Source organism: Pyrus communis, chromosome 14 (assembly GCF_041283825.1).
Source record: "Pyrus communis isolate YQ-2024b chromosome 14, ASM4128382v1, whole genome shotgun sequence".
In the NCBI taxonomy this organism is placed as follows: domain Eukaryota; kingdom Viridiplantae; phylum Streptophyta; class Magnoliopsida; order Rosales; family Rosaceae; genus Pyrus; species Pyrus communis.
This window is the reverse complement of record NC_142578.1, coordinates 12,437,379-12,450,383: the sequence shown is the minus strand read 5'-3', so window position 1 is coordinate 12,450,383 and position 13,005 is coordinate 12,437,379. Positions and strand designations below refer to the sequence as shown.

Below are 13,005 nucleotides of genomic sequence, written 5' to 3'. Positions count from 1 at the left end.
TTAGTCTGAGTTATGTGGCTGGATAGATTTTAGTTTAGCCTTGTCATTTGCTAAAGTAGTTTCTGAACAAATTGTAGTTGAGCCATGATCATTGTTTTTATTTTTATTTTTATTTAGATTGAAGTTAGGTATATGTATTTTATATACATATATATGTGTGCGCATGGGTGTGTGTGTATGTGTGTGTAGAACGCTGTTTATATAGAAAAAAAACTCCTCATAAGCTCTGCTTCTGTTTATAGCACATCACGTGTTTGATAAAACTCCTCATAAGCTCTGCTTCTGTTTTTTTATCTTTAGCTTGCAATAGTTTATATATTGTGCAATCTCATTATATGTGTTATTCTAATATCAATCAATATAACTATTTTAGAATGGATAAATCTTGGATGTCTATGGATAGAAGATCACAAATGTATTCTGAAGGGGTTGAAAACTTTTTGAATTATGCTATGCTTCACGCTACTGATATTAACTACATACGTTGTCCGTGCCTAAAATGTGGTAACATCAAATCAAGGACGGTTAAAGAGATAAGAGAGGATCTCTTTTTCAATGGTATAGATCAAAGTTATTGTACATGGTATTGGCATGGAGAAGCTGTTCCAGATAGTAAAAATGAGAAAATGAGTAATCGGGAAGAAATAGTTGAAGATAACATTATCGGGATGGTGAAAGCAGCTTATGATCATTTTGCTTCAAATCCTGAACAATTTGAGAAGTTGTTAGAGGATGCAGAGAAACCTGTATACCCTGGTTCAAACTTCACAAAGTTATCAACCTTGGTCAGATTGTACAATATAAAAGCAAAGAATGGGTGTAGTGATAAACTATTTGCAGATTTACTAGAATTTTTAGGAGTATTGCTCCCACAGAAGAATGAAATACCCCCCTCTGTGTATGAAGCAAAAAAAACATTGTTTTCTCTCGGAATTGAGTACGAAAAAATACATGCATGCCCCAATGATTGCATCCTATACAGGAAAGAGCATTTAGATGCAATTGCATGTCCTACATGTGGTTTTTCTAGATGGAAGGTTAACAAAAGTTCTGGGGAGCCTAGTAAGGGGGTACCTGCAAAGGTATTATGGTATTTTCCCCCTATTCCAAGATTTCAAAGAATGTTTTATAACAGCAAGACAGCAAAGAATTTGATATGGCATGCCCAAGATAGAGAAGTTGATGGTAAGTTGCGTCATCCGGCTGACTCTCCCTCATGGAAGCTTGTTGACCACATGTGGCCAGAATTTGGTGGTGACCCAAGAAATCTCCGACTAGCAATTTCAACAGATGGGATTAATCCCCATAGCGCTTTAAGCAGTAGATATAGTTGTTGGCCAGTGATTATGGTCACTTACAACCTTCCACCATGGTTATGCATGAAGCGAAAATTTATGATGTTAACACTGTTGATATCTGGCCCTAAGCAACCAGGTAATGATATCGACGTTTATATGGCACCATTTATTGATGACTTAAAAACTCTATGGGAGGTTGGTGTTGAAACTTATGATGCATACAATAAGGAGAACTTTATGTTAAAGGCTGTGTTATTATGGACTATCAATGACTTTCCTGCTTACGGAAACTTATGTGGGTGTAGTGTGAAAGGATACTCTGGATGCCCTATATGTGGTGATAGAACATCTTCTAAATGGCTAAAGTTAGGGAGAAAGGTAATCTTTACTGGTCATAGAAGATTCCTACCACAAAATCATCATTACCGACAACAAAAAAAACCATTTGATGGTACTCAAGAGTTTGGATCAGCTCCATCTCCGTTGAGCGGGGAAGAAATATTGCATGAAGTTGAAGGAATCAAAATATCATGGGGTAAGAAGAATGTAGATCTCCCATCAAAAAACAAAAACAAAGGAAATATTATGTCAAAGAATACAAAGCTTCTTGGAAAAAGGAAGGTGAGGAGTGGAATAGCGAACACAAAAGAAACAGATAAGAAGGCAAAAGAAGTAGACAAAAAGGCTGATGTTCAAACTCGCTGGAAAAAGAAGTCAATTTTCTTTGATTTACCATATTGGAAGTCACTGCATGTTCGACATTGTTTAGATGTTATGCACATTGAGAAAAATGTTTGTGAGAGTATATATGGTACATTACTTAACATTCCTGGAAAAACAAAGGATGGTGTGGCAGCTCGGAATGATCTAATTGCTTTAGGTCTACGTACAGATTTGGCACCAGAACATGGAAATAACAAAACATTTCTTCCCCCAGCACCTTATACATTATCTAAGGCTGAGAAGATTTCAGTTTGCAAAGCATTGTCCGAACTCAAGGTCCCATCAGGATATTCTTCAAATTTTAGAAACCTTGTGTCAATGGAGGAGCTAAAACTGTTTAATCTTAAATCTCATGATTGTCATATACTTATGCAGCAACTACTTCCCGTGGCACTTCGTGCAGTACTGCCAAAGCATGTAAGATATGCTATCACCAGATTTTGTCTATTCTTTAGCCACTTATGCAGCAAAACAGTGGATGTTTTAAGGTTAGATGAAATACAAAGTGAGTTGGTGATTACTTTGTTCTTGCTTGAAAAGATTTTTCCACCTTCCTTTTTTGATATAATGGTCCATCTCACAGTGCACTTGGTTAGGGAAGTTCGCTTATGTGGACCGGTTTATTTTCGTTGGATGTACCCTTTTGAAAGGTACATGAAAATATTAAAGGGTTATGTGAGAAATACATATCGTCCAGAGGGTTGTATGGTTGAATGTTATATTGCAGAAGAAGCTATAGAGGTTTGTAGCGAGTATTTATCAGGGGTAGACCCAATTGGAATTCCATTGAAGATTCGTTCACATCATAAAGATGTTGGCTATCCATTATCGGCTGGAAAATTTTTGAAGGCGGATAAAAAGCATTGGCAGCAAGCACATCACTATGTTTTGGATAACACACCTGAAGTGGAACCTTATATCAAGTAAGTTTAACCATTCATACTCATTTATATAGTTTAACTCATTGTTTTTTCATTTACTTACAACATTTCCTATCCTTTTGACCAACTCAATGTTACCTAATTAAAAAAACTATCAGGGAGCATAAGAAATCCTTGATTAAGGAGCACCCCAAAAAATCAAAAAATTTGAAGTGGCTTCAGGATGAACATAATCGAACTTTCATTTATTGGCTGCAAAAAAAGGTATTAAACTCGCATTGTACTTATGCACTAACATTTTTGTTTATGAACTCAAACTAATTATGCCAACATATGCAGGTTGAGGATGAGCTTAATGTCCCTAATAATCACATATCAGAAACCTTGAGATGGATAGCACATGGCCCTCGATATGAAGTAACAAAATATTCTGGATATTCTGTTAATGGTTGTAATTTTCACACCAAGTCTCGTGATGATTCACAAGTCACTCAAAACAGTGGAGTAAGCTTAGTGGCCAATACGATGCAAATTTCAAGCGCTAAGGATAAGAATCCTATTATCTCAGATATGACTTTTTATGGGGTGATTCAAGAGATATGGGAACTTAATTATAACGCATTCATGCGTGTAGTATTTAAATGTGATTGGGTTGAAAATAAAAGTGGCATCAGATTAGAAGAGTTTGGGATCAAATTAATTGACCTCAACAAAATTGGACATAAGTCAGATAGTTTTGTTTTAGCTACTCAAGTGAAGCAGATATTTTACATTCCAGATCCAGAGGATTCAAGGTGGTCGGTTGTACTGCCTGGGCCTCAGTATGATTGGCTACATGATGATGAGCTAGGAGATACTATAATTGAACGCGAATGTCTTACTACTAAATTGCCACCCATTGAGTCATTTGATGTTCTAACTGAGGAGTCTGATGATATCTACATGCGGGATGATTGCGAAGGCATTTGGGTTGAAAATACATAGTCATATCACTCAGAGGAATATCTACTCTATTTCATATGTTATTGAATGCTATGTTGAATGCATATTTTTAAATTACATTACGACTTTATTTTGAGTATTGACAATTCATATTGTTCTTTTTTTTGAGTATTGACAATTGTCACTTAGGGAGTATTTGTTTATTGAAATGAACATTGGAATTGAATTGAATGAAGGTTGGTTTTATGATTTTGGAGAATGGCCAATTGCCCTATTTCTTTATTTTTCCTTACTTCCTCAACCAACTATTGGCATGAGCCTATCCGTTTAAGGTTCATTCAATGAACCAAACATTACCTTTAAGGTTCTTTATATTTCTTTCTTCCTTACTAATTTGATCATTGTCTTGATTTTAAATGAATCTTGCAGAATATATTGATGAAATGACAGATTCAGAAGAAGATGACCAAGATTTTGTAACAAGGAAACCAAGAGGTGCAACTCAATTGCAAGACTTGGTGCAAGGTAGAAGTGATGGGGATCGGTTAGAGGTTGGATATAACAGTAAGGGACAACCGTGTGGACTTGCAGGAGCAAAACTAGCAAGTTTTATTGGTGTTATGGCGCGTACCACAGTTCCAATTACAATTCCAGCTTGGAAAGAAGTAGAGTCATCTTATAAAAAAAAGATTTGGGACATGGTTCAGGTATATCTCCAAAAAACTAAACAAAAAAAAAAAAATTTTACATCTGTATGACTTTGTGAAAGTAATGACCAATTTCTATTATGCATTTGTAGAAAGCCTTTATAGTACATTCAAATAGCAGAGCGGATGTTTTGAAGAGTGCTGCAAAGACATGGCGAACATTCAAGAGTAGTCTAACATGCGAGTACATATTAAAGTTCAAAGATCAACCTGAAGTCTTAAAGAAACCACCACAGATCTATGATTTCATTCGTCAGCCAGTATGGGATGAATTTGTGAGGTCGAGATTAACTGAGAAGCATATGGTACGTATATATGATTTCAAAATTAAGTACGAAGCATCCGGTACATATTATGTTTTGCAATTATTAAAGACTAATTATTGGATTGCATTTGATAGAAAATCCATGAAGAACAATCGAGGAGGCGAGCTAAGCATAAGTACCCTCATCGACTTTCTAGAAAAGGCTATGCAAGATTGGAAGAACAAATAGTAATGTCCAGTTACTTTTGTATTCATTTAATTATCATGCAAATAAAAACTATCTGATATAATTTTGATACGTTCATCCAAATAGAAATCAGCTTATGGAATCACTGCTGACATTGATCGATCAGTGCTTTGGAAGCTTGGACGTGTTGATAAAAAAGGAAACTATACGAATGAGATGGTGAAAGTACGCGCTGATAAAATAGTAAGTTTTATCTGTAAGGTTGGGAAAGATACTTAATTGATGTATTTCATACTAACGCCAACTGTTATAGGATGAAGTAACTAAGGCCGTTGAAGATGGGACTTTACCAACGTCTGGTAGTAATGACATATTGACAATTGCTTTGGAAACACCTGAATATTCGGGTCGTGTAAGAGGTGTTGGAACTGGTGTCAGTCATAGAATGTACTTCAAGACTCCAAGATGCAAAACTCAATCGAGTCAACAACAAATGATGCAAACACATTTGGAGCAGCAAAGTTTACACATTGAGGAGTTAAATAAGAAGTTCAATTTGATTGCTTCTTTGTTAACTCCAGATCAGTTGAGCAAGATGCAAGAGTTGGTCCAATATAATGTGGTACAGTCCAATCATATTTCTGAGAAAGCTAGTTGCACAGCAAAGAAAGAAAAAAATGAAACATCTACTGAGAAAGTGAAACAGGGTGATTTGGTGGAAATCATGTCTAAGAAGAGAGCAAAACATGACGATGTGCCGAAATTCATGTCTAAGAAGAGAGCGAAACAAAAGGTTAACAAGAATACTAAAACCATGGATAAGATTGAAGCTAAGAAGGTATGTACTAGTCATGCAAGTTTCGTTCTTAACTATAATAAGTAGCAATGTTAATTTAAGTTTACTTTTCTTAGGTCAAGCAAAAGGATATGCAGGAAATATTTGATTTGAACATCATGGAAAAGACGGACAAAATTGCAAATTCAAACGAAAAAGAAAGTGATATCAAGAACCATTTCAAGGTACATAGTCATTGTAGTATTTGTTCTTTTTGGCTATTTTAAGTAGCGATTATTAATTAATTTAATTTTCCAAGGTAAAGCAAAGTGACCAAGAGAACATATATGATGTGAACATCAACGATAAGACAAACAAAATTACAAATTCCATGGAAAAAATATCTGATATCAAGAAGGTACATGCCCTTTACAATTCCTATTTATGCTATAATCCCGACAATAGTTGATTAATGAAATATTGTTTTTAAGGTACAACAGTGCAAGCTCGCTATAGACACTGCTAAGAACATTGTTGCATATGGATCAGTCATCCCATTAGACGGGCCAATACATGGAATTCCACTTGGGCCTAAGAACCTACGTGTTTCTATTGATTTAGCAATTAAAGAAGATGCTCTTCTTCCAATACCTAGTTGTGAAGCTGTGAATATCAAACAAGCAATTGGGAGTCACGTAGCTTGGCCACGACATCTTGTCGTGATAAATGATGAGGTACTCCTATGTGATTTTCTTATGAATATGTGGAAAAAATTATAGTACTAATATGTCTCATTTCACCATATTTATCTATCTATGCAAAGTTGAGAACGAATCCACCCCTCAGGCAAAGATCCCAAAAACAACCTTTGGCTTTGCGTTCACTTATGCTCATAGCTCAAAACATGCATAAGGATGTTACTGTACCTATCATTATGGAATCTGACCTATTCGGAAATGAGCACACAACATTTATTGGTGGAGATGACATCATTCAATTTTGTTCCATGGCTGAAATATCGACTGTTTGCATTTCAATTTACATCAGGTTTGACATAATCTTAAATTTATATACAATACAGTCTATTGCATGCACCCACATTGGGTAATGATAAGATACTAATTGCCACATTTTTTGTAGGCAACTTTGGTCAACGTTGAAGAAGAACAATCTTGATGGAATGTTTGGATTTGTAGATCCTGGCAGAATTTCCCAGAAGGCTGGCAAAAAGGAACAAAGATCAAATGCACTGGCTCTTAGATTACAGAACTGCAAAAAAGGACAATTAATTTTTGCTCCGTATAACAAAGGGTTATTAGTACTATGTGTTTTGAACTTTTGTTCCTAACAGATCAGTAGTTGACCATTGTGTGATAAAGAATGCAATTATTTATGTTTTGTAGGTTTCATTGGTTGTTGGCTATTATTGACCCCTATGAGGAATTAGTGTATTATATGGACTCGCTTAATTGGATACAGATAGATCCTGGAATGAAGAACATTGTTGAACTGTAAGTATTTGGATATACGTTTGTCTTTATTTAATGCATTTCAAAATTTGTATATATTTCATGTGTTATTATCCTCTACGTGGAGCATTGAAGATGTTTAAAGCTCAAAAGGGAATAAAGGGTCGAAAAAATATTAATTGGAAAGTAGTAAAGGTAAGGAATCTTTGTCTCACGGGATCGGCATGCCTGTAAGCTTCTCATTATTCTTGATAATATTTTGGTGGTGTTCTGTAATACTGAATGGTGTTCTGGACAAGACTGTATGTATGGATATGTTGCCGACAATTATTTGCGTTTTGTATGTAGGAGCACAAAATTTGAAATGTTACGCCAAACGATATGTGGAAATGATTATTTGAATTGCTATGGTCATGATATCTTACATCCTTTTAAAGTTCTTTATTTATACTTTTTTTATTTTTATATGCAGTGCCCTTTGCAAGAAGGAACTGTAGAATGTGGATATTATGTGATGAAATACATGAAGGAAATCGTTGATGATCCGAACTGCTCAATTATTACCAAGGTTAGTACTACTGTTACAAAGAGCACTTAAGCAGGTGTATTCGCTTGACATTTTATTAGCTCTATATCGAGTGAAAAAAAAAAAAAAAAAAACACATCAGCGAGTACAGAGCCCTTGTTCTTTCTGGGCTAGTTGATGCTAATTGACCACTTCCTTATTAGTTAATGATTGAAATTAGTTTTTGTTGTAACATGCTCTCTTTGGTTGTGATTTGTTGCAGTTCAAAGAAAAAGCTACATACACTCAACAGGAAATTGATGCATTAAGAATAGAGTGGGCTGAGTATGTTGATGACTTCATCCCAATAGATGAAACACTAGATTAGCTAGTTTGTGAAATTTTAAATTAAGTGAACTTATAGTTTTATTTTGGTAGGAAACTCTACACATTATATTGTCTTTTGTAATACTTCGGTACTTGATGAATTACAAATTTATGAAGCAATACTGTTTAATTTAATATCTTGCTTCTTCGATGAATTATGTTAAGTCTTTTTATATATGTCATCATACATATTTCAGGACATGTATTAAATTGTTTATGACACGCTTTGTGTGTCGTTGCTAATATTCAATGACGTTGGAGTGTTATAGTACATGACGTTATACAGGTGTCATGTTTACTGTACCATGACACTTATTCCTCTGTTTATGACACATATTCTGGTCTCCAATTGAAATAGATGACACACTTTTTTAATTCAATGACATTGTGCGTATGTCATGATTAGTATACCATGACGCTCATTCCTATGTTCATGACACTTATTATGTGTCTTAAATGGTAATAGATGACACAAGTTCTTAAATTAATGACACTTATTGGGCGTCCTTAAAAGTAATACATGACACTCTTTCAACGTCATAAAAAATATCTTTAATGACACCCACAAAGATGACGCTAAACCCTTGTGTCATTAAACGTTTAACATGACCCATAAAATGCGTCATGTGTGTAAAAATTTGTAGTAGTGTCAAGATGTCACCGGTTACCAACACAGTGCTGTTAGCCCAAATTAAAGACATGTTGATGAGAGGGTTTGGATGATTGTGTTTTTCATTATGAGTTGTTTGTTGAGTTGAAGGGAGTTTTCTACATTGTCTCCAGCTTTTTATAAAGCGAGTTTACTCAGTGAACAAAATGAATATGAGATATCCCTTATGTTAAATGTTCCTCATTTGGCATTATCTACCTAACCTAAACCACGTGCACCAAATCAACTCAAACTATGCATTAGGATAGAGTCCTGATGTTTCAAAACCGTCTTGTGATTTGGCATCCTGATCATTATTTGGTGGGGATGAAATTCCATCTTTATCTCCTTTTTGGCATCTTGGATATCCTTGACCAGCTACTCCGTGCATGCCTGAATTGCACGGAAGGTAACCTTCTGATCTCCATGCATGGTTTGGATCTCAAACCAATTATCACATAGGCTTGAAGTTTGAATTGGAACTCAGTCTCTTTACACGCACTGTCACATAACACAATCCTCACCCATTCAAACCTTTGCAGTCATTATCCCAGTAGAAAACCTGATCACTTGAACTTATCGGATAGTATCCAACCGCAAACCACAATCCCCCTTATTAGATAATGTCACATCCCGGTCCGGGCCCTCATCATATCCTGGACTCGACTTCATCATAGCACGATATTGTCCGTTTTGGGTCCCAGCCACGCCCTCATGGTTGTTTCTAGCAACTCACACGAGAATTTCTCAGTGGGTCACCCATCCTGGGAATGCTCTCGCTGCAAACTCGCTTAACTTCGGAGTTCCTACGGAACCCGAAGCCAGTGAGCTCCCAAAAGGCCTCATGCTAAGTAGAGATGAGAATATACATATAAGGCTTACAGGATCCTCACCCCTGGGCGATGTGGGATCTTACAGATAATCTTTCAAGACCTTGCTTAAATATATTTTGAAAATAATTGCTATGATTAAAAGCAAAGGTAATTTAGCCAAAAGTCAATAAAAACTTTACTATTAAGTTATATGTCAATAACATATTTTTGTTTTGGACTTAATCAATGATATATTTTATTAAGGAAAAATTAGGTTCTCATCCTTATTTTTCCTACTCCATTGATTAATACCTTATTTCTTTTCAATTTTTTATTAAGGTACTTAGATTTTAATAAATGTCATTAATTATTTCAATAACAGAATATTTTTATTTCTAAATATATTCATTTAGTGTTAGAAACGTTACACTTATTATATTTATATTTATGGCTAAATTGTTTATCATATATTTTTATTTTTAGTTTGTACCCATTTTTAATATGCAATGCTCTTTTTTTTTTTTTTTTTTTTTTAATTTGTACCAATTTTCTAATATGTACCCATATATTAATTCATTTTTGTGCCCATGTTTTTTAAACTTTTATTTGTATTTGTACCCATATTTTTTAATTTATTTGTACCCATTTTTAATTTTCCTAAATGTACCCATGCTAATTAGATGTATTTATTTTATGTTTTAAAATATATCAATAGTTATTTTTTAAAATATGTTAGTAATTATGTGTGTACATTATTTTTTTGCTATAATTTTTGTGAAGAACAATATTACTCTAAAATTGATTTTCAAGTATTTATTATATTTTAAAAATATTATTTAAATTTCATAATTTGGGGGACATTAAATGTCACATCCCGGCTTGGGCCTCCACCACATCCCGGGCTCGACTCCACCGTAGCATGATATTGTCCGCTTTGGGTCCCAACCACGCCCTCAAAGTTTTGTTTTTGGGAACCCACACGAGAACTTCCTAGTGGGTTACCCATCCTAGGATTGCTCTCGCGCGAACTCACTTAACTTCGAAGTTCCGATGGAATCCGAAGCTAGTGAGCTCCCAAAAGGCCTCGTGCTAGGTAGAGATGGGAATATACATATAAGGCTTACATGATCCTCACCCCTGGGCGATGTGGGATGTTACAATCCACCCCCCTTAGGGGCTCGACGTCATCGTCGACACACTTCCGTCCAGAGATTGGCTCTGATACCAAATTGTCACATCCCGGCTCGGGTCCCCACCACATCCCGGGTTTGACTCCACCGTAGCACGATATTGTCCGCTTTGGGCCCCGACCACGCCCTCACGATTTTGTTTTTGGGAACTCACACAAAAACTTTCTAGTGGGTCACCCATCCTAGGATGGCTCTCGCGCGAACTCGCTTAACTTTGAAGTTCCGATGAAATTCGAAGCCAATGAGCTCCCAAAAAGCCTCGTGCTATGTAGAGATAGGAATATACATATAAGGCTTACAGGATCCTCACCCCTTGGCGATGTGGGATCTTACATTAAATGCATAAATGCATGAGTTAAATCTCTTAAATGAGGCTAAGGACCTCAATCAAAATATTTAAACAAACAAAGTTTCAATCTAACAATTAGGTTAACTAGGGATTGGAACCAAAATAACCCTTTTATTAATTAGGCATAGGTCAATGACGAATGCAACATAGGCTTTAAGTCTAGTTAGAATTTGAATCTTCTATCCTTCTCTCTCTTTCTCTCTCTATGAATGTCATATGACCTTAAGCTATTATAAATACGAATTTAGATCATCTCCGGATCAATTTTGTAGAGATCCTCTGGACCGATAGATCTCTTCCATTGATACAAATCCGACGGCCCAAATCCCTTATCCTTCCTCTTTTCCCCTCATCTCTTCTCTTTTTCCCTCACTTTGAAGCTCTCAACCTCGAACCACCAACTCCCCAAATTCCAAATTAAATTTAACCGCACCTCAAAATCAACCCCAACACCACTATAACCCACCCAACCCACAACCACCAATTGTAGGTCCTTCACCTTACCCCCTCCAAAATCAACCCCAACACCACCCCATCCCTCAGTTGCAACTCCATCACCTTAAAATCTCAGCTGATGTTAACGAAACGACAAAGAGAGGGGTCATGCAAACCAATGTCTTTTGGTTCCAGAGATCTTTTTCATAATTATGATAGAATTATAAAGAGAGAACTCTCAAATATGATGAAGAATAAGAAAGAGATAACAAATAAAAAGCTAATACAGTAAGGGATAGAGAAAAAATAAATCAGACTTAGAGTACAGATGACCTGCAATTGAATTTGGGGTTTGTTAACAATGGTGAGGTGTGGAAGTGTGAGGGAGAAAGAGAACTTGAGGGGGAAGAGAGGCAAAGGAAGAAGCTTTGGTCGTTGGATTTCTATTCCTATGAAACTGATATTGAGATGATCTGAATGCTATAAATAGTTAGAACATGTATATTATATCTCTCTATCTCGCCTTCGTTTACATGGAGGAGTCTGCTCAACTAAAAAAAAAGGAACCAGGAAACGAACATTGCATAGAAGTGTTCGAATCCAAATGTAAAAAACAGAACTAGGAAAATAACACTCCATTGCAAACAGAACTAGGAAACGGACACTGCCTTACAATGTCTGAATATAAAAACAGAGCCAGGAAACGGACACAACATTACAGTGTTTCAATCTAAATGTAAAAATTAGGAGTTACGTGAGCTGTGAAGTGTAGGAAACGTGTGAGTGATGGAAAAAATAGAACCAGAAAACGAACACTGCGTTGCAATGTCTGAATCCAAATGTACAAAGAAACATGTAGGAGGCGTGTGAGTGATGGAAAAAAATGAAATCAGTAAATGGACACTGCGTTGCAGTGTCTGAATATAAATGTAAAAAACTGAATTAGGAAACAGACACTGCAACTTATTTCAAATATAAAACTATGAGAAAGGGAGTGTTAGTTGAAGTGGGTGCTAGCTGTGATGACAGATTTTGTAATTTTTTTTTATTTTAAATGCATTTAAGTATCACAATACATGATTGATCTATTTATTAACATAAATATTGTTGATCTATTGTTAATATTGTAACTTATTATTGATTATTCACAAAATCACCCTAAAATCAACAGTAATGTCAAGAAAAATATCTTAATTTCTGATGCCAACCAATGGCCTAAAACTTTTTTCATTCAATGATCTTGATTGAACTGATTGATGACGTAATATTGGATACATAGACCAAAATGTTACACATATTTAGTACTTTTGACGCTTACAAGCATTTATTTTGTCAAACAACATTCAGGTTTCTAAAAATTATTTTTAATTATAAAGCGGAAAAGGTTTGTACATAAATAATGTACATTTAGGGAGAATTTATCTTAAAGTT

At 35.4% G+C, this 13,005-nt stretch overlaps 2 protein-coding genes across 2 annotated transcripts; both read left to right on the top strand.

Annotated features, from left to right (window-relative positions):
* The first annotated feature begins 374 nt into the window (after nucleotides 1–374).
* LOC148691251 (uncharacterized) lies at nucleotides 375–3,886 on the top strand. The gene is made up of 3 exons (XM_088683963.1): nucleotides 375–2,944; nucleotides 3,061–3,166; nucleotides 3,242–3,886. Exons 1-3 carry the CDS (start codon nucleotides 375–377, stop codon nucleotides 3,884–3,886), a joined length of 3,321 nt encoding a protein of 1,106 aa, XP_088540089.1.
* Nucleotides 3,887–4,185: 299 nt separating this feature from the next.
* Nucleotides 4,186–8,167, top strand: LOC148691250 (uncharacterized). The gene is made up of 14 exons (XM_088683962.1): nucleotides 4,186–4,551; nucleotides 4,644–4,856; nucleotides 4,952–5,044; nucleotides 5,130–5,246; nucleotides 5,317–5,841; nucleotides 5,916–6,023; nucleotides 6,098–6,196; nucleotides 6,270–6,512; nucleotides 6,602–6,825; nucleotides 6,919–7,118; nucleotides 7,226–7,289; nucleotides 7,483–7,549; nucleotides 7,720–7,815; nucleotides 8,036–8,167. Exons 1-14 carry the CDS (start codon nucleotides 4,261–4,263, stop codon nucleotides 8,138–8,140), a joined length of 2,445 nt encoding a protein of 814 aa, XP_088540088.1. The 5' UTR covers nucleotides 4,186–4,260; the 3' UTR covers nucleotides 8,141–8,167.
* The last annotated feature ends 4,838 nt before the right edge of the window (nucleotides 8,168–13,005 follow it).

Bases quoted from the DNA above. Each gene is read 5' to 3' on its own strand.
- LOC148691251 (XM_088683963.1), top strand. From the start codon at position 375: ATGGATAAATCTTGGATGTCTATGGATAGAAGATCACAAATGTATTCT. The intron at 2,945-3,060 runs GTAAGTTTAACC...AAAAACTATCAG, and splicing joins GAAGTGGAACCTTATATCAA to GGAGCATAAGAAATCCTTGA. The intron at 3,167-3,241 runs GTATTAAACTCG...CAACATATGCAG, and splicing joins TTTATTGGCTGCAAAAAAAG to GTTGAGGATGAGCTTAATGT.
- LOC148691250 (XM_088683962.1), top strand. From the start codon at position 4,261: ATGAATCTTGCAGAATATATTGATGAAATGACAGATTCAGAAGAAGAT. The intron at 6,197-6,269 runs GTACATGCCCTT...ATTGTTTTTAAG, and splicing joins AAATATCTGATATCAAGAAG to GTACAACAGTGCAAGCTCGC. The intron at 6,826-6,918 runs GTTTGACATAAT...CATTTTTTGTAG, and splicing joins TGCATTTCAATTTACATCAG to GCAACTTTGGTCAACGTTGA.